Source organism: Scyliorhinus canicula, chromosome 12 (assembly GCF_902713615.1).
Source record: "Scyliorhinus canicula chromosome 12, sScyCan1.1, whole genome shotgun sequence".
Taxonomy (NCBI): Eukaryota; Metazoa; Chordata; class Chondrichthyes; order Carcharhiniformes; family Scyliorhinidae; genus Scyliorhinus; species Scyliorhinus canicula.
In genome coordinates, this window is record NC_052157.1 from 113,489,634 (window position 1) to 113,510,563 (window position 20,930).

At 45.2% G+C, this 20,930-nt stretch overlaps 1 protein-coding gene across 2 annotated transcripts in view; it reads left to right on the forward strand.

Annotated features, from left to right (window-relative positions):
- Nucleotides 1–1,097: 1,097 nt before the first annotated feature.
- hip1 (huntingtin interacting protein 1) overlaps nucleotides 1,098–20,930 on the forward strand; it is a 308,710-nt gene continuing 288,877 nt past the window's right edge. For both annotated transcript variants that reach the window (XM_038813806.1, XM_038813808.1), the window contains exon 1: nucleotides 1,098–1,277. In XM_038813806.1, coding sequence (XP_038669734.1) covers nucleotides 1,173–1,277 — 105 coding nt within the window. In that variant the 5' untranslated portion in view covers nucleotides 1,098–1,172. The remainder of the gene's footprint in view (nucleotides 1,278–20,930) is intronic.

Consider the following 20,930-nt stretch of genomic DNA (forward strand, 5'->3'; position numbering starts at 1 on the left):
AACTGCACTTACAATGGGTAGATAACGAACATATATACATGGAGTGATATTGGCAACTATATATAGTGTGATTCACATTCACCACATCAACCAATAAACCTGCAGAGGGGATAAACATTCACCGAATGGTGTTCAGAGGAGGGATTGACCAATGGGTTCAGAGTGGGTTAACTTTTCATCCAATTAGGCCATATTCGGGGTGTCGGACCAGCCCGGGTTTGAAACGGGTGCGGAGACAGATGTTGTAGCCTTCGCCTCGTTAATCGCCCGAAGGCGGAACCTGTTGGGGTAGAGATCAACCTCTCCACCCTCCAACCTGTGCCCTGGCGTGGCAGGGGGACCTGCTGGAATTCTTGGCTCTTGAGAAGGTCAAATTTTCCTTGAGGGGAAGGATGGAGGGGTTCTACAATTCATGGGCATTATTCATTATGCATCTTCGAGAATTGGATAACATCAAACATTTGGGGGGGGGGGGTCGGTGGACTATGTGTTAATGATGACTATGGGTGATTCCTGATTCCTTTTTGTTGTTTGTTTATGTTAACATGCGGGCTAATGTTTGGGAGTTTGGTGGGAAGATGGGATTGTTGTTGATATGGGGATTGTCATTGCATTTGTTACTGATTATTGCTTTTTGTTAGTTGGCGCGGTGGTTAGTACTGCTGCCTCACAGTGGCGAGGTCCCGGGTTCAATCCTGGCTCTGGGTCACTGTCCATGTGGAGTTTGCACATTCTCCCCGTGTTTGCGTGGGTTTCACCCCCACAACCCAAAGGATGTGTGTAGGTTAACTGGCCATGCTAAATTGCCCCTTAATTGGAAAAAATTAATTGGATAATCTAAATTTTAGAAAAATATTGGTGGGTGTAAATTTGGGAGAAAATGTGAAAAAGGAGGAAAGCAAAAATATTTTAAAAAACTTTTCATTCAATGGCTGCTGGCCAGGCTTGTCGATGACGTCATGGTTCTGTCCGCTGATTGACGTTTCCGTAGGCCAATAGGATTGGGAAATGGCCGCCCGCTGCTGTCCAATGGGTGAGGGCTTTCGGGGCGTCGGCAGCCAATAGGAGCGGGGTTTGGGGCGGGGCGTCTGCCCGGAGTGGTGAGGAGGGGGCAAGAGGGCGAGGAGAGGCCGAGCTTCCCACTTAACCGACTGACTGACCGACCGAGCGGGATGGAGAAGATGACCAGTTCCGTTAAACAGGTGCCGGCCCAGCTGCTGCGGGGCCGCCCGGGCAACAGCCTGGAGGCGGAGAGGGAGAACTTCGAGCGAGGCCAGGTGAGGGGTCCCGGTCCCGGTCCCGGTCCCGGGGTGGTTGGGGATGTGTGTGTGTGAGAGTGAGGGGGTGAGAGTGAGGGGGGGAGAGAGAGGCTGCTGTCACTCAGGGGCTCGTTGGGCCCTCTGTGACGGGCACCAGCTGCACCCCAGCCCCCTTGCAGCCAAACTTTCCTCTGCAGAGTCCTGAGCGAGTTGAGAAGTTTTCTTTTTCTGGCCAACCATCCATCCAGCATTGAATTAGAACAAATAGCGCTCGTTTCTGTGAAGAGCTGGTGGTCTGACACATGCTAAATCTGCGCTTAACTGCCCGAGTGAACTGCGCTTTGCAGCGGGGAGGATGGGAGGATGGGTTGCTTCAAAGCGGTCTTCAGGATCAGCGGGTGTGGTGTTCTGCAAGTTGGGGGGGGGGGGCACGGTTGCTCAGTGGTTAGCACTGTTGCTTCGCAGCGCCAGGGTCCCAGGTTCGATTCCCGCTGGGTCACTGTGTGGAGCCTGCACGTTCTCACCTTGTCTGTGGGTTTTTTCCAGGTGCTCCGGTTCTCCCCCCCCCCCCCCCAAGACGTTAGGTGAATTGGACAATCTGAATTCTGCCTCTGTACCCAAACGACGAAGTGTGGTGACTAGGTCATTTTCACAGTAACTTAATTGCAGTGTTAATGTAAGCCTACTTGTGCAGACGCCGCACAGCTAGTGACCCATGCCACGAATTGAACCTGGTGCTGTGAAGCAACCATGCTAACCACTGTGCTACTGTCCTGTCCAAACTTCTGAGGTTCAATCCGTGCTTTGTATTGAATAAAATAATGCAGCAGAGGCATTCGTGGAGAAATGTCTCTGGTATTTAAAATGCATTAATGTAAGTACTTGCATCCTACAATGCTGTAGTGTCCCTTTGCTGGAGTTAATACTAATGAATCACCATTCACCAGAACTTTAATTGGATGAGCCATACAAATAGTGTGGCGGTCGCTGAATGCTCTGCAGCAACCCCTTCCATCATCTAAAGGTACAAATCAGAAGTGTTGGAATTCTGTCCACCTGCTTAGGTGAGTGCTGCTCCAATAACACTGAAACACAGCAACATCTAAGTGAAAGCAACTCATTTGCTTGACACCCTATCCAGCATTTTTATTCTCTCCCACCTCTATCTCTTACTCTGTTTCTCAGATTTGTTTCCAATTAAGGAGCAATTTAGTGTGTCCAAGCCTCCTACCCCGCCCATCTTTGGGTTAAGGGGGTGAAACACAGACACTGGGAGAATGTGCAAACTCCACATGAACAGTGACCCAGGGCCGGGATCGAATCTGGGTCCTCTGTGCCCTGAGGTAGCAGTGCTAACCACTATGCAATCGTGCTGCCCTTATCCACCATCTTCAAATGTTCACACCCTCCATCGTTGAAGCTTTGTGGCAGCAGCTGCCACAATCTTCTGCACTGCAGCAATTCACCAAGGCTGCTTCAACAGCACATTGCAAAACTGCAAGCGAGAAGAACAGCAACACATAGAAGAACAACAGTGACAGATACCTGGGAACACAGGTCTCCCTCCAACTTACCCACCATTCTGACCTGGAATTATATCACTCCTCACATTGGCCTGGATTAAATTCCTGGAACTCGCAATCCAGGTCATGTGGACAGCAGTGTTTCAAGAAGATGGCTCCCTGCCATCTTTTGAGGGCACTTAATAAATGCTCGCCTTGCCAGTGGTATCTGCAGCATGTGAGCAAATTTGTATTTAAAAAAAAAAAGCAGCCTGGCTGCCACTTATCCAGTTGCACCTGGATAAAGCGCAGCCACCAGGATAGTGTCAGTGAAGAAAGGGAAATACATCTCATTACATCCAGCACAGTTAAATGTTGTATAAGGAACATAAGGATTTTAATAGTTTATCCTTTCAGTTTTGCACTGTACTCGTCCTGGCTGTTTGTTTGTCCAAAGACAGGCACCCTTAAATTCTATGTGAATAATAATCCAAGTCTTGGGGCAGCACTGTGGCGCAGTGGGTTAGCCCTGTTGCCTCACGGCGCCGAGGTCCCAGGTTCGATCCCGGCTCTGGGTCACTGTTGGTGTGGAGTTTGCACATTCTCCCCGTGTCTGCGTGGGTTTCGCCCCCACAACCCAAAGATGTGCAGAGTAGGTGGATTGGCCACGCTAAATTGCCTCTTAATTGGAAAAAATTAATTGGGTACTCTAAATTTTTTAAAAAATCCACGTCTTCCCATGTGCAGCAGATAGATTGGACTCCGGCGGTAACTTGTAGTGCGATTTGGACTTGCTCAAATGTGTATTCCTCCTTTTATTGAAGACCAATGTGATCTGATGCCTTCTCAACAATGTAAGCAAATTTCAAACTGATTTTATGAAGATTAAATGAAAATTGCTTATTGTCACGAGTAGGCTTCAATTAAGTTACTGTGAAAAGCCCCTAGTCGCCACATTCCGGCACCTGTCCGGGGAGGCTGGTACGGGAATCGAACCTTGCTGCTGGCCTGCTTGGTCTGCTTTAAAAGCCAGCGATTTAGCCCAGTGAGTAAACCAGCCTCTAACTTGAACTTGATCTGTGTGACTACACTGACTGTGTAGTTGATTGAGCATGCCTGTGAGCTTTCAGTGTTGTGAATTTTTACAGAACTTGTTGCCTATGTTCTGGCAGAGCTGGAGAGAGCACGTTGGCCTTGTTGTTGGTCAATCACACTGAGTGTCTACAGAGTGGGCTGATGTGCATCAGTCATGGAAGTCGGGTAAAACTGGCTAGATTTGGAATGAAAATGATAGGTTGTAAAAGTGTTTTTTCCTCCTCTTTGATGTATATTTAAAAGAAAACACAAATCTCAATCTTGCATTCAGTTTTTATTGGAATTTTTGTGGTGGACACTTAATTTGCTGGTTAGTTGATCCACTGCTGTTAATCTTCAGGAGCAGAATGTAGGAACACTGGAAATAAATTTCAAGGCGTGAATCTCTCGGAACTGGTCACAAACCACTTTGGCTTTACTCAGCCACCGTTGCAAGTATTGTTTGTTTATTCCAGATATATAGAATCCTGTTTCAAGCAGGATGCCCATGGTTGTTTAACACTTAACAGCAATCTGTGACAGTGATTCTGGCAATGTAGCCTGGAGGCTGATGTGTTTCTCTCTTGATTCCACTTTTTGTGTTACTGCAATGGAGGGCTTGTTGCTTCAAGTGCTTCTAGGCTTCTGTCTACAGTGGGATTTTGGTCATGCTCTAGTTGGTACTGTTCACAGGATTGCAGAATAATACAGTGCAGAAAAGGCCCTTTGGTCCATTGAGTCCACACCGACACATGAAAAAGACCCGACCTGCGTACCCAATCTCATTTGCTGGCACTTGACCCATAGCCTTGAATGTTATGATGTGCCAAGTACTCATCCAGGTACTTTTGATGTGAGGCAACCTGCCCTCACCACCCTCCGGCAGTGCAGTGCATTCCAGACCGTCATCACACTCTGGCTAAAAAAAATAGTTTTCTTCACATTTTCTCTCTTTCTCCCCCCCCCCCCCCCCCCCCCATCAAACCTCCTGCCCCTCACTCTGAACTTGTGACCCCTTGTGATAGGGGAACAGCTGCTCCCTATCCGCCTGTCCCTTCATAACCTTCATTTCATTGTACACCTTGATCAGGTTGCCCCTCAGACTTTTCTGCTCCAGCGGAAGAATAACAAGCCTATCCAACCTCTCTTGCGTAAATGTTCTATCCCAGGCAACATCCTGGTGAATCTCTGCCATCACATCTTTCCTACAATGTGGTGACCAGAATTGCACACGCTACCCCAGCTGTGGCCGTGCCAAAGTGCTGTTACATTGTTCTTGGTCTCCAACCAGAAATAGTAATTAAATGTGATTTTAGAGGTATAGTTACCACACAGGATGCAAATGTTTAGATTAAAACTAATCCACAAGATTGTTTTATTGGTCTTTATTTAATCGGCCCTATTGCTGAATGTATCTACAAAGCATGATTTTAAAATTTGAGGGCACGTCGAAGACTTCTGGACTTTCAAAGGCATTGTGTTGGGCTGGAAGAGAAGCGATTGCTGGAGATTCGCTGGATTTGATTGGGGTAGGTAGGTGCGGAACCAAAGTGAACTGGGCAATGGAGGAGGGGATCGGAGGAGGATGCTTTCAAGGTAGCTCGGAGATCCCAGAGGAGTGCTGGCCGTGCTGCACAGTTACAGTGAATGTGATGACAATCAAAATTGCAGTGGTAGGGGCAAAAATTTGATTTGGTAATAAGTTGGCCATGAATTTGGAATACGACAATTGCATCCTGATAGTCAGCAACCTTCAGAAGAGCATGTTAGTACAAATAAGCTTTGAAGTCTGTTGTCAGGTTTACATCACCTTGCTCTACGAGTGATTGTTAGGCTGTAAGGCTAACAGCAGCTTGGGTCCTAAGACGGGAAGTAATTAACACTAGAAAATGCTGCTGGTCAGGTTTCTTGGTTCTGATGGCTCTTTCATTTCATAATTGAAATGTTGAAGGCTCATCTGCTTCCATTTCTGGAATTTGCTACAGTCTGTTACAGAACAGTGCTAATTATTGTACAGCTTGGGATTACTAGTAAATCTTTATCTGAAGCCTCTGGAACTACTGCTCTGGCTGTGCTGTGCTTTGAGCAGACACAATGTGGGAAGCTGCTGAAGCAGGAATAGAACAAGACATATGTTTAGATGATTAGTTTCCTGAAGTGGACAACTGTGTGAGACTTAAATCCCCATTTATTGCCAGACATATATTTACTCCTTTGGTGCAGACTGTTCCAAATACAAATGGAGGGTTTCTGCACATCTAATTTTTCATTCCGTGTGAATTACTTGGTTATCTTGAGATATTTCCCTTTTTGCTCTCGTACCTTCTCTGACTGCCTAGCCCAACCTCCAGTAAGTATTAATCACTGCTGAAAAGGTACCTACTGTGGCATCTGTCAGCAGTGTGAGGTTTTTTATCAAAAAGCTGCCCAGAAGTATTCACTTCTGAAATGAATGCCATCTCTGTGCATTGCTGTCTTGCTCATGTTTTGTGTTTTTGCCAAGACGGGCTGTGTTATACAGTGGAGAGCATGGTGATGCTTGAAGTAACAATGCAGGTTTCTGCATTCCCTTTGGGACACTGTCTTCACTTTATGTACAGAACTCGCTGTCCTTGGACGGGCAGTTTCTGGTGCATGAACGAATTATGACTTGCAGGTTGAGCAACTGGTTTTGAGTTTTGTCTTTGCTGGGGTACTTGGGGACAAAGAACATTGAGTAGACTTTGCTAGACTACCGTTGAGAAACCACTTGCTAGGCAAGGAGTATCTGTGGCAGTGTCATGTGATTAAAGGCCACTTCTACTTGCATGTGAAGGCCTTGGAATTTGCTCGTCTAGCTTTTTAAAATAAAAATTGACTCCAGAGTTTGCTCCTCCAAAACCAGGTGTCCATTCCACATGGTGATCTTTTTGTGAAGAAACTGCTTCAATCAACCCTAATTTTGTCTTTTTCAAATATCTGTCTTTGTTCTAGTTCAGTTTAAAGCACCGTTCTGAAGGGCAGCGCGGTGGTTAGCACTGCTGCCTCGCGGCATCGAGGACCCCAATTCGATCCCGGCCCCGAGTCACTGTCCGTGTGGAGTTTGCACAATCTCCCCATGTCTGTGTGGGTTTCACCCCCACAACCCACAGATGTGCAGGGTAGGTAGATTGGACTAGTTAAATTGTCCCTTAATTGGAGAAAAAAAAAGAATTGGGTACTCTGCGTAAGCAACGTTCTGGAGTTTCTTCAGCCTCGTTTTGTAATGCTGATATTCCGAATCGGCATTGTGATGCCTCTGGGTCATGGTGACCAGGACATACCCCAAGGTCTGGTCTGACTACATTGAATCAAAGAACCCTATAGTTCAGAAGGAGGCCATTCAGTTATTAAGTCTGCACCGACCCTTTGAAAGAGCACTCTACCCATGCCCACTCTGCCGTAACCCCATAATCTAACTTGCATACCCCAGACACGAAGGGGCAATTTAGCATGACCAATTCACCTAACCTGCACATCTTTGGACTGTGGGAGGAAACCAGACCACACAGACCGTGGTCCAAGGCTGGAATTGAACTTGGGTCACTGGCGTTGTGAGGCAGCAGTGCTAACCATTGAACCACCCTGTGTCCTCTGACCTTTTTGGTAACTCTTGTTCTGTTGGTTCCACGGGAGTTTTCAATATCACATTAGGTTATTTTGTTTTGTTTTTGCCTGAGTTCCAAAATTGCAGGGTGAGGATGCGTGTGACCTATCTAAATCTCCTTTTATAAATGTATCACTCTGTTGTATTCTCCCAGCTCCCGCAGCATTGTTTCCTGCTGTTCACTTCTCCCCGGACAAGTCGGAATCATCTCCCTATCCGATAGTTTCCCAGGTCATGCTTTGCTGCTCTTGCAGCTTGTTTTTGTGCTTCGCTATTCAGCAAGTGCAAATGCATTGTGGGATGCTGTATGGCTTGCATGTGTAATTGCCACGACAGAGAATCTTACATTTGCAAATTTACTTGGACGAAGTGGACAAAATTTATATTTAATGTCAGCGTGTAGCAATCGTGGTCAACTGACCTTCCACGGGATAAGGCGGGATAGGTGGGATCAGGGTATTTGATGAACAGCCACGATCATCATGAATGGTGGAGCAGGTTCGAAGGGCTGAATGTCCTCCTTTCTCTGTATGTTTCTATGTAAATATTAAATTCTGTATCCCATTGGAGAGGGGTGTTGGAACTTTGCCATGACCTGTACCAATTTATTGAATGTGGTGTCTGCTGTATCGGCAGGTCTCTTGCCAAGCACACTGTATATTGTATTTTATGGGCGGCATGTGGCGCAGTGGTTCGCATTGGGACTGTGGCGCTGAGGACCCAGGTTCGAATCCGGGCTCTGGGTCACTGTCCATGTGGTGTTTGCACATTCTCCCCGTGTTTGCGTGGGTTTCATCCCCACAACGCAAAGATGTGCAGGTTAGGTGGATTGACCACACTAAATTGCCCCTTAATTGGGGAAAAAAAAATTGGGTGCTCTAAATTTATATTAAAAACATACAATGTATTTTATATTGCTGGTGCTGCCTATTCGCCCAGCTGCTTTCTGGAGCATGGGCCTTGAGCATAGACAGCAGCTGCTAAATAACTTGGTCAGAAGCCCAGGCAGGTTTGGCATTGCTGCGGGTATATGAAACCTGCGCCCAGGAACCCACTGATCTAAATATGCAAGCAGCTCTTTCACACAACAATTCATTCACGCAATGGGGTTTAGGATATTTGCCAGTTTTGCAACAGAGCTGCGCTAGCTGTGAGATGTGATTTGGGAATGAGCAGTATGCATCCTTTTATGAATGCCAGCAGTTGTATTTGTTTATTTATGCTGTGATTTTTAATGGGCGTTTGAAAAATTTCTCTAGAAGTTGCCAAATTGGCAATGAAACTGCTTGCCTGAGGCTCTTTGTTGGAGGTGTTGTTCTCGTCCAAGAATGCAAACGTCTTTATTGCTTTGTTTTTGAACCCTTGGATAGATGTGCAATTTACTGTGTGTGTCCCCCCCCCCCCCCCCCCCCCATCTACAGTTCATCCTCTGATAGTTTCCCTGCTGTTTGACCTTTCACATCTTTTGTCTTCTCTGGGGACTGCCATTAGCACTCTTTCCCCTTGGTTTCTGTGGCCATTAGCACTCGGTTTCCCTGGGTTTCTGTGGATATGACTCCTCTTTCATTCTCACTCCACAGTATAAATATTTCCCACTTTCTCTGCCTGTTAGCATTGAGCACAGTAAGAAGTCTTACAACACCAGGTTAAAGTCCAACAGGTTTGTTTCAAACACTAGCTTTCGGAGCACTGCTCCTTCCTCGGGTGCGTCACCATGATTGGGATTGCCACAACCAATCGCTTTGCGATCCTCCCAACATAGGCCCACGACCCACCTGAGGGTCACAACTCTGAGTCTGAAAAACCTTGATCTAGAGGACTAGAAGTTCCATGTTTCACAAAGTCCTAGTTCGACCATACCTGGAACGTTGTGAACAATTTTGAGCACCATGGGAAGGATATTGGCCTTTGAGGAACTGTTGCAGAGATTTATCATATTTGGACCCCCAAAGGTTCAATTAAGAGGAGAGATTAAACAAATGGGTTTGCGTTCCCTAGAGGTTCTGATATTGAGGGAAGTGGATATGCAGATAGAAAGAATTTCTGCTGGTTGAGAATCTTCAAATAGGGGGGCATCATCTAAAATCAGAGCAGACATTTTTGTAAGGAGTGAAATTAGAAAACACTTTTTTCTACACAGAAGGGTTTAGAACTCTTGCACAAATGACAATCATACTAGATCAATTAATTTTCAATCTGAGATTGACAGATCTGTTATATGAAGATATTGGGGGGTATGGCACAAAGGCAGGTATATGGAGTTAGCCAGAATCTTATTTAATGGCCAAGCAGGCTAAAGGGTCTAAATGCCTGTATCACCACCACTCTTTTTTTTTTAAATTTAGAGTACCCAATTATTATTTTTTCCAATGAAGGGGAAATTTAGCGTGGCCATTCCACCTAACCTGCACATCTTTAGGTTGTGGGGGTGAAACCCACGCAGACACGGGGAGAATGTGCAAACTCCACACGGACAGTGACCCAGGGCCGGGATTCGAACCCGGGTCATCACCACCACTCTTAAGGGCAGTTAGCAATGTGCAATAAATGCTTGCATGGCCTGAAAGCGCCCATAGTGCAAGAATAAACTAAGCCTCCGTTCTGTTTCAAACCACATCCACTTTCACATTTGACCTTGACATTATCATTGCTGACTGAATTAAGTGAGTCCAAGTCAATATTGGGGAAGTTGAAGTCTCCCATCACAACAACCCTGTTGTTTTTACTCGTTTCCAAAATCTGTCTACCTTTCTGCTCCTCTGTCTCGCGCTGGCTGATGGGAGGCCTGTAGTAAACCCCCAACATTGTGATTGCACCCTTCTTATTCCTGATCTTTGCCCATGTAGCCTCGCTGCCCTCTGAGGTGTCCTCCTGTAGTACAGCTGTGATATTCTCCCTAACCAGTAGCGTAACTCCACCACCCGTTTTACATCCCCCTCTATCCCGCCTGAAACATCTAAATCCTGGAACGTTTAGCTGCCAATCCTGTCCTTCCCTCAACCAGGTCGCTGTAATGGCAACAACATTATAGTTCCAAATACTAATCCAAGCTCTTAAGTTCATCTGCCTGATCCGTAATACTACTTACATTAAAACACATGCACTTCAGGCCACCAGACCCGCAGTTTTCAGCAACATCTCTGTGTCTGCTATTCCTCAGAGCCATACTGGCCCTATTCCCTAGTTCTCCCTCAATGCTTTCACCTTGTGACCTATTGGTCTGATACCCACCCCCCTGCCATACTAGTTTAAACCCTCCCGTATGACACTAGCAAACCTCGTGTCCATCTACCTTTAGCATCTACCTTTCATCGGGACTTTAATTTCATCGTCAAGGATGGCATTCGCTGGCGTATGTAGGAGCCGGTAAGATGTTGCAGGTGTGTGGGATGGAATGTGTGGTGAACTGTGCCCAGCGTGTTTTTTTTAAGCATGCTTTCAGTCTGTGACATAATTACAAGTGTCTCGTGACATTCTGCCTGACTATGTCGTTCAGTCGATAGGGCTCCTGTTTCTGAAGTTGAAATTTTGAGTTTAATTTCCTATCTGAGGTCGTGTTAGGTTTTGAACGAGTGAACATGACGTTGTTAAAACTGTGCAATATTGAGCCTGTTAATCTTTCCAGTGCTTGCTGGCAATTCTGCAACTGCTAGCAATGAGCGTGAAGATCTAAAATAATCAAATAATCCTGAGTTACACCCTTCAGCAAGGTGTCAGGCTGGAGCTGTCGTTTAAGGTGAAACAGCAGTTCAACTTACAATTTTACATTAAATAACACAGAAGTGGCAACAATGAGAGTGACTATTTTAAAAGTAATTATGGCGAATCTCTCCCCCATTAATTTTCCACGAAGTCGATAAATGGTTGCCACCTCTGGGCGAACCCACACAGTGACCCTTTCAAAGTGAACTTAAACTTCTTCAGACGCGAAAGGTAGCCATATCTGATAGCCAGGCAGAATTCGTTGTCGGGCTACCAGGGAAGTAGTAATGGAGTGCATTTAACCAATCAAACAAGTGTCCAATTGGTCTGGAATTTGTAATCAGGACTATTATGGAATATTAATGGTAGTCAATTGCTTAAATTCCACTGCTAAGGGGTTGTGACTTGATCCTCTGTGTTAGGCACTGGTCAGAAGTAACTTGCATTCCAACTTCGAAATGACAACTGACTGTGTGCTGGGGATGGTGCTGGATGATTGATTAATTCATTAAATTTGTCATGATGCAGGGGGTAAAACATAGCACATGTGAGGCTTCAATATGTATTATTACTCTGACAAAGGGCAACTTCAGGATTGTTTTGGAAGAACTTTAGATTTGGCCAAGATGGGGTGGGTGTAGAACTGAGAAGCTGTGGAGCACAGTTGGAATGATTGAGGATTTATTGGTAAGCAGTTAAAATGGACATGATGGTTGGTGTAAGGATGGAGCAGTGGTTAGCACTGTTGCCTCACGACGCGAGGACCTGGGTTGGATCCTGGTCCCGGGTCACTGTCCGTCTCGCCCCCACAACCCAAAGATGTGTAGGGTAGGTGAATTGGCCATGCTAAATTGCCCATTAATTGGGGAAAAAATAGAATTGGGTACTATAATTTTTTAAAAAAATGATGGTTGGTGTAATTCAAACATTGAGCTGATTTAAAAACTAATTACAAAAAACCCCGGGAGGGAAATCCCTGGGAAAGAGACAAATATTTTAAAGAGGGAGTAGAAAGGAGTGGTAGATTGTTAATGACATGCAGGCTATTGAAGACCGTTTGAGAATTCCCTGAGGTTTTAAGCTGAGAGTTGACTAAATGATTTGTTCTTTTAATGTGTTCTTTAGAGAAGACTCTGGTATAATATGGGGGCAAGTACTTTGACATTGAGTCTGCCATGAATGTCCAAGAAACACCATGAATAAATAAATTCTCAAAGTGCATCAAGTACTGAATGAGATTAGGCCAAAACCTATGAAGTGATTGTCATGATGCAGGAGTTGATGAATATTCAATTGAGAACAAACCAATATAGGACTTGGCTGCAACAAAACAAACCTTCATCTTGCATTGAGAACTAACGATAGTCAGCTGAGAGATAAAGAGCCAAGCAAATGGTAACCACCAGCATAGTTTCATTGTAGGAAGGTACAGCGTGACTGACATTGTTGATCTGACTTATTTTTGAGAAAATGATGCTCTAACTAAAATTGGGGAAAGACTCCTTGATATTGTACTTGAATTCTTAGAAAGACTTTGAAAGGAACTGGGTATCCAACATTGATTTTAAAATCTTTAATGAGGAGGAGGAAGCAGTGCATACTCTGCTGTTGGCCTGGGGAGAATCTTTAGGGTACTATGCTGTGATATCTGTTTCAAGTTGGTTATATTTGGAGTTGAGTCGACATCAAAGTTCTGACAAAAAAAAACATTGACTTGAAACATTAATTCTGTTTTTCTCTCCACAGATGCTGTCAAACTTGCAGAGTCTTTCCAGCATTTTGTCCTGGATCAGTTAAAGTTTGCAAGTAGGCAGAACCATGGCCAGTAGAAATTCTGGCAAATAAATGGGGGAAATTTATGAGGCAGTCAGTACTCTGGCTGGGGAAATGTCTGGAAGAGATCTGGGAGTGAGTGACCGTTAACATGCAGTTACTGCAGGAAGCAACAGAGCTAGATTAGCAGAGGGATGGAATTAAGTAGGCTGAGACTGTATGATGTGTGCTTTGTGACTTGCTAGGTACTGCTTTCGGTTTTGTGGGGAGGCAGGTGAGTGGTCCCAGGGGAATTAATTTAAATATGGAAAAGTTCCATTGTAGTGTTCAGTAATTTTCTCAACCGATTTCCATTGGTTACAAACGTTCTGGAATAGTGCGTCCATCTTTATCTTCGCCTGTCAGGAATTTTAGGCCGAAACAAAATCCTTGCGGAATGGCTACTGAAAATATATTGCCTTCTTCGGTTCTCACTCGATAACGAGCATGATTGTCCGCCTGAGATACTTGTGTTACTGGTCACCGGTTCTGTGGGTCTTCGTATGGCTGATGAGCCTGATCCTAGAGCTGCATCTTCTGCCGTGCACTTGGCAAGTGTTTCCGGGGCGGGGGGGGGGGATTAGTCCTTGGACTCTTGGTCGCTGGTATTGCTTTCTCGGGCTCCTTTTCACATACAGAAAAGTTGCAAGGGCAACTGACTTGCGCATGAGGATCTTGGTGTTGGCATAGCTGTCGCAGTCATCGAAGTCTCTCATCCTTGGGCATCCGAAGGAGGTGCTTGTGCTTTGGATACAATGTTGGTTTTCTTGGATTTCAAAAGGTTGAGATTGAGAAGTCCAACCTCTTTTCCTGACGAGGTGAAGAATGGTGCCGATGGAGAAAATGGTGGGCACCCCAGCCTTGATTTTGAATGTTTCTGTCTATTTCAGTTGCTGAGGAGTGTCGTTGACATCTTGTTGTGCCGCAGTTGAAGTATGTTAATGGATTTCTCTCAACAATCAACCTTTGACAGGGTCTTCCCTGGTACTTGCCAATTTGGCTGAGTCAAAAGCCTTGGTCAGATTGATGAAGACCATGGGTTGCTTCTGGGTTTTCTTGAAATTGCCAAGAAGTGAAAATCATGTTGATTGTTCCACAGTTGGAAGCCACAGAGACTGGGAGTAGGCAGCTGGCGAGGATTTGAGTGATTGAACAGGGAGTAGGGAGTTTCCTCTGTGTAATTCCCATAGTCCACCCCGTTTTGTCTTTCTTGAGGGTGGAGGCATTAATGGCATCCCTGAGGTCGGTAGCAAATCCTGCTGTCTCAAATTTTCAGGAACAGCTGATGGAGATGATAGGTGGTCTCTGAGTTTGAAACTCTTGGCTGGAATCCTGTCTACTCCTGAGGCTTTTCTGCTCTTGACATGTTTAATAGCTGCTTCGACTTGGTCCTTGCTTGGTGGGAGCCCAAGATCACCTTTAATGGGGAGTTCCTCAATCACATCCTCATCAATGGTAGTATCACGACTTAAAGCTTTGAAGAGTCCTCCCCATCGAAGGCTAATCTCTCAAGGTTCTGTCCTTAGTCCGCACTGGTTTGAGGCCTAGAGCATGGTAGCACAGAAGTTAGCACTGTTGTTTCAGAATGACAGGGACCCAGGTTCGATTCCCGGCTTGGGTCACTATCTGTGCGGAGTCTGCCCGTTCTCCCTGAGTCTACGTGGGTTTCCTCCGGGTGCTCGGATTTCCTCCCACAAGTGCCGAAAGACTTGCTTGTTAGGTGATTTGGACATTCTGAATTCTCTGTGTACCCAAACAGGCACCGAGTGTGGCGACTAGAGGATTTTCGCAATAACTTCATTGCATTGTTAATGTAAACCTACTTGTGACACTAATAAAGATGTGTGTAATTGTTTTTGCTGAAGTAGTGTTGGTGTTTCCTGGTATTGTAGCTGATGATTTCTTCACGGTTTGAGATGTAGGCTGTCTTCCAGTTTTCCTCCGTTAATGGACACTTTGGAAATTTTGGAGAAGACTTTGTTGGAAGTTCACATCTGCTTGGCTCTTGAAGCTGCTCAAAGTTGATCTTTTTCCTTAGCTGTTTATTTGTTTTCCGCTGCTCCTGATGGAGTTTGCTGGATGTAGAAGAGTGGATGAATCAATTGTAAGAGGTCTTCTGCACTGGTTATCGTGTTGGTGATGAGGGCATCCTTTTGCTGTCTGGATCGGAGATGACCAAGTCAATCATGTGCCAAAGCTTTGGTTGTGGATCTCTCCAGGAAGTCTTGAACTTTTGTCTTTTTGGCGAACAGTGCGTTAATGATGACCAGCTGGCCTTCTGTGCACTGGGCTTAGGCATCCAGAGCTGTTATCTGCTGGTTCTTGGCAAGTTATGGATAGAGAGTCATGAGGTGTACAGTAATGCCAACAAGGGGCTCCGAGCTGGTTGACTAGTTCATTCTTGATGGCAAATCCAATTCCATGCATCCTGGGCTGATTCTTAAGAAGATGTAACTGCCACCATCTTCCCTCAGTTGCTCTTCAGGTCTCTTGCAGAGCAGCGATGTCGAGGTGCCTGAGTTCACTGGTAACAAGGGCCGACTGTTCCGGTTGATTGTTTTGCTCATTATCCATGAGTGTTCGTACAATCTAGAATCTGGTCTGACCGTGGGTAGTTGAACATTCTGGATGCTGTTTTCCAGCCAGATTGGAAATAGAGCAGACTATTTTCAGGGTACCTTTTCTCGCCCTTTCCCTATGTGGGGTGAGCAGAGCAGATCCTGAAGAGGGCTGCTCAGTCACGAAGAAAGCTGCCGAAACATTCTCCTGTTCCTTTCAAAGAGTGAAACAACTGAATCCAACTCCACCGCCGACGTGTTGGCCCGAAGCTGCCGGACTCCGCAGCACATGGACCTGTGCTTGTCACCTTTTGCTGATTGCCGCAGGGCTTGTGTGGGAGATTGTGTTGGTTTCCTCTAGGTAGACACCTAGATATCTATCCATGAAGCCAATACAGAAAACTGGGGTTGAGGGGTAACACAATGGTGCAGTGGTTAGCACTGCTGCCTCACGGTGCCGAGCACCTGGGTTCGATCCCCACCCCAGGCCACATTCTCCTTGTGTCTCCCCCTCATGATCTAAAGATGTGCAGGGTAGGTGGTTTTGCCATGCTAAATTGCCTCTTAATTGCAAAAATTAAACCAATACGGTTTTTTGGGCTGACTTGGCTATTTCTTTTCCATCTTTGTAATCTAGTCTTGCATTTGATTTCTGCAATTTTTAAAGCTGCCCACTGGGTGCACTGCAACAAGCAATTTTTCATTGGTTCTTTGATATGAACTCTTGAGGGCAGGCACATAGGAACACTATCAATCCGAGCCCACATTCTGACGTGGATGTTGCCATAACTTTCTGATGTTGTCAAAATGCTGGAACACTCCATCTAATGACACGATGGCGGAACACAAGTGGTTGAAGTCCCAGTGCCTCTCATCCAAGGCAATTAGGTATGCACAACAAATGTTGCCATATCTAATGACACTTCCATCTTGTAAAGCAAAGGACGTAGATGACCCTTCACTCTGATCCACTAAAGGATTTTGTTGACAAGGTTGCCCGTTCTGCACAGATGGAGTAATACGTTTAGTTCATAAGGCACTTTGTTTCCAAACCACTGGTGCGTCCATTGATTCTTATGAAACAACAGATGGTGCATTTAAATATTTATACCATCACTAGCGGAGAACTAGCTGGAATCTGAGCTCTGATCAAGGATTGAATCCGGGACGTTCCTGGCTCTGTGACTGGACACCATCACAAAGTCATGGTGACACCTACTATTATGCCATGCCAACACGTGTATGGTCTTTTTGTGGATAATATGTTGACCATTCGCATATCAGTTTCAGTGAGCCAACTTTTTGTGTTCTGCAAGAATATCTCTCGCAGTGCAAGTTGATCCTCTGTTTGTCCTTCAGACGAGCTGTCACAAATTTGAGATGTACATAATTAATCTCCCATTGCCTTATTTATAAAGCAGTTAATGGTGCACTGGATGCCATTCCTCCTTCAAACGTCATTGACAAGTCATTAATTGGTCATTTTATGGTTCCTGTAAAAGATGCAAAAGAAACCTTGACGGGCTGCTGTGATCTGTAGTTGATCTTGGCTGACTTGTGCATATGTGTATGCGAGTCTGTGTTGGCTCTGGTTTATTTGTGGATGTGACCTGCGGCTGGGTTTTGGGTGTGGAGGAAAGAATGCTTTGTGTGGATAGCTGCAGGAGTTTGTTTCCCAACGTGTGCTGTAACCATTGGGTGTGGTTGGGGTACACTTCTGTGTGTGGCTTATTGAACCTCGTTGTAGTGTCTGGGATATGCAGCATGTAATTTAAGCAGTCATATTTTTTTTTTTAAATTCCTGGAATTCATCTTGTCCTATAGGCTTGCTGGAATAGCTGTACTCTCGTGTGCAGGATAGACATTCAATTTCATTCTTATCTTGCCTGTGTGGTGTTCTAGTCTGGCTGCAAGCCAGTAAAATTCTCCGGGTGGCCACATGCCTGTCACAGCAATTAGAATTATTTTCATTTGGTCATATTATGCTGCAGGAGATGCAATGGATATAGTCAGAATTTTCTTGTAATTTCTCCTTTTATGTGTATCACAACAGTGATTATTGGCAGGCTTTTCAAATACAAGGGAATGTAACAGATTATGCCCACACCTTGTGTATGTCTGAGGACTCACCCAATTGAAGTCTAGTTAGTGATTAGGAGTGACAATCCTGTAGGGCAGCACGGTGGTGCAGTGGTTAGCACTGCTGCCTCATTGTGCTGAGGACCCGAGTTCGATCCTGGCCCCAGGTCACTGTCTGTGTGGAGTTTGCACTTTCTCCCTGGGTCTCACTCTCACGACCCAAAGATGTGCAGGTAGGTGGATTGGCCACACTAAATTGCACCTTATTTGGGGAAAAAAGGAGTGGAAATTCTGGCTTACTCCGTTCTCTCACTATATTCGCATTGCTCGTTCTTTGCTGTTATCAGCTAAATTCTGCACAGGGCGTCAAATCCGGGCCTGATCTGTATTGTTTAGTACTGCCGCAGGTGGTGTCTTCAATGCACAAAGCCTTTGCACAAGATATTTCCAGAATTTTCCATACCTTTTGGGCGTCATTCTGTGTTGCGAAATGCTAATGTATTCAAAAAGTTTCTTTTTAATTGCAATCCATATGTACTTTTTATAGCCACTGGCAATTGCAACATTTGCAATGGGTGCTGTAAAATAAACCAAAGGGCGTACACTTGCAGATGAGAGGAATACTGGTATTGACATTGTCTTGCACTGCTTTAGGAGGTTCCAAAGTGCTTCATAACTATGGGATTCCTCCGAAGAGAAGTTGTGATTTATATATTTTGGAGCCAGTTTGTATTCAAACATCCACCAATGTAATGAATGACTAAGTTGGTGTTTTTGTGGTGTCAGCTAATTTGGGCACCGAGGCAACTCCCTGCACTTCCATTTACTGCATTTGGATCTTTTACAACCACCTAAACATGGGGTAGCAGATTCTGTGCCTAATACCTTGTCTGAAATATAGCACTTCGAACGATGCATCACTCGGTCGAGTTTGAACTAAACTGCCTGCCCTGTTTTCGGGTTTGCTGCTGAAGCGATGCCAATTGGCAGAATGCAATTTCTGTAGTCCGCCTGTGTGGCAGGCGTGCCAAATCCAGTGATAAGAGGAAATAGGTTCACTTGACCTGAGCTTAGACCTTTTGGAGTTTGTGCTCCGTGGGAACCTTGTGATCGCCAGAGAGCTCCAGCGAGTTGGGCATTTGGTATACAGTTTTTTATTTTAAATCCTGGTGTTATTTAACCCCTTCATTCTTTTTGCTTTTTAAGATAACAGAGCATTTCCACTGGGGTTAACCTTACATGACAAAGTACTTCTCTTCCTTGTAATTCGCACGGAAAATAGCTTCAACAGCCCTTGTTGTGACTTGTAGCTGTGGGAATGTTGCTTCCCTGAATGCAGCTTGTAATTGCATGTGTGAGACTAATAGTTAACTGCAGCTCTGCAGCCATGTGATTTGTGTGCTTATTTGCTTTTTAAAGTATGCTTTAGAATTTTTTCATAATCAGCACAAACCAGAACAAACAAATGCAAAAAAAAAACTCCATGCACATATGAAAGTTTTAAAAAACCCCCACACATAATTAACTCAAATAATAACCCTAACGTAAATTCCCTAACAGTTGACGGTGACTAAATATTTAAAAAAGGAAATAAATGGTTGCCATCTTGGGTAGAACCTCCCACTGCCCCCTGGTAGTGAACTTGACTTTCTCCAAATGCAGAAATGGGGCAACCTCCATCCAAGCAAGATTCGCCTCTGAGCTACCAGGTGAGGCAAAGGCAACAACATCCACCTCTAGTGGGGGATTCAGCAATTGTAATGCCCTTGAATGTCAATGGACGATGCTTAGATTTTCTCGTTGTAGATGGTCGTTGCCTGGCACTTGTTACTTGTCACTTGTCAGCCAAAGTCTGCATGCCAAGTCTGGTTATTGTCAAGCTCTCACTGCATTTGAACCCCCACCCCTATATCCCATTTCAGTATCTGAGGAGCTGCAAATGGTGCTGGGTGTTCATCAGCAAAGATCATTATTTCTGATCTTATGTTGGAGGGAAGGTTATTTATGAAGCACCTGAAGGTGGGTGGGCCATGTACATGACAGTGATGTCTTGGGACTGAAGTGATCAACCTCCAAAAATCACAACCTACTTCCTTTTTTACTCGGTATGACTCCCAACAATTGGGGGCTTTTCTCCCTGATTCGCATTGACTCCAGTTTTGCGAGGGCTCCTTAATGCCATAGTCAATCGAATGCAACCTTCATGTTAAGGGCAGTCACCCTCACCTCATCTCTGAACTTCAGCTTTTCTGCTCCTATTTGAACCAATGCTGTGATTTTATTTTTGTATTAATGTTTCCAATTGAGGGGCAATTCCTGTGTCTAATCCACCAAACATGCACATCTTTGTGTTGTGGGGGTGAGACCCACTCAGACACTGGAGAATGTGCAAACTCCACATGGGCCGGGATTGAACCCGGGTCCTCAGTGCCGTAAGGCAGCAGTGCTAACCACTGCATCACCGTGCTGCCATCGACACCCCAAATATGGCCACCAGTGGACATGGAGTATCTCTGACATGGTCTTAAATAAGGAAGCCCAGAAGCCGACAGGTTTGGGGAAGGACCAGAACAGATGCACGTGGCTAGCTGGGCCAAGAGAACAGCAATCGCACCTATCCTCAACGGTTTTGAAAAACCCACTCATCCTTGCCCTCATTAAGTGCGCCCGTGCTTTTAGTCCTTAAACTGAACTGGGCCCATGACGTGGGATTGACCCAAAACACTATGGATTCTGCCCGAATAAGAGGATATCAATTTGTTAACCTTGATTTTTAAAAAGGATTTGGGGAGAAAAACGGAAATGCATTGGAGGAAAAATAACCTCTGGAGCAGATTCATTTTACCCGGCAAAGATGGAGAAAGGTTGTTTTACCTCTGCAAATCCATTTTGTCACTCTTAATCAGGTTGTGTAATTCAACTTATGAAGTGAGGCCCAGTTGTCGTCCACCCGGACCCCCAAATAGCAAAAGCTTGTGTTAGAAAGGCGAAAAGGTCCGGTGTTAATAAAATTGGTTAAATCCCATTTGGGGGCATAAACGTTGACCATGACTACCGGGGTGTTCCACTGAGAGCCACAAACAATGACATATCAACCAGGGGGTTGGCTATAATCTGAGAGGTCGAAAACTGAATTATTGTAATTTAAATCGCCGTATCCATGGTCCTGTCATCGAAACCCAAAAACCAGCCCAACCCACCCCTTGGACAGCGTGGTCTGATCTCTGACACACCAGTGGGTCTCCTCTTGAGATGGACAAATGCCTTAGACATTTTCACTAGCCCCTTCAAACCAGGTGACCAAACAGATTGGAGGCTC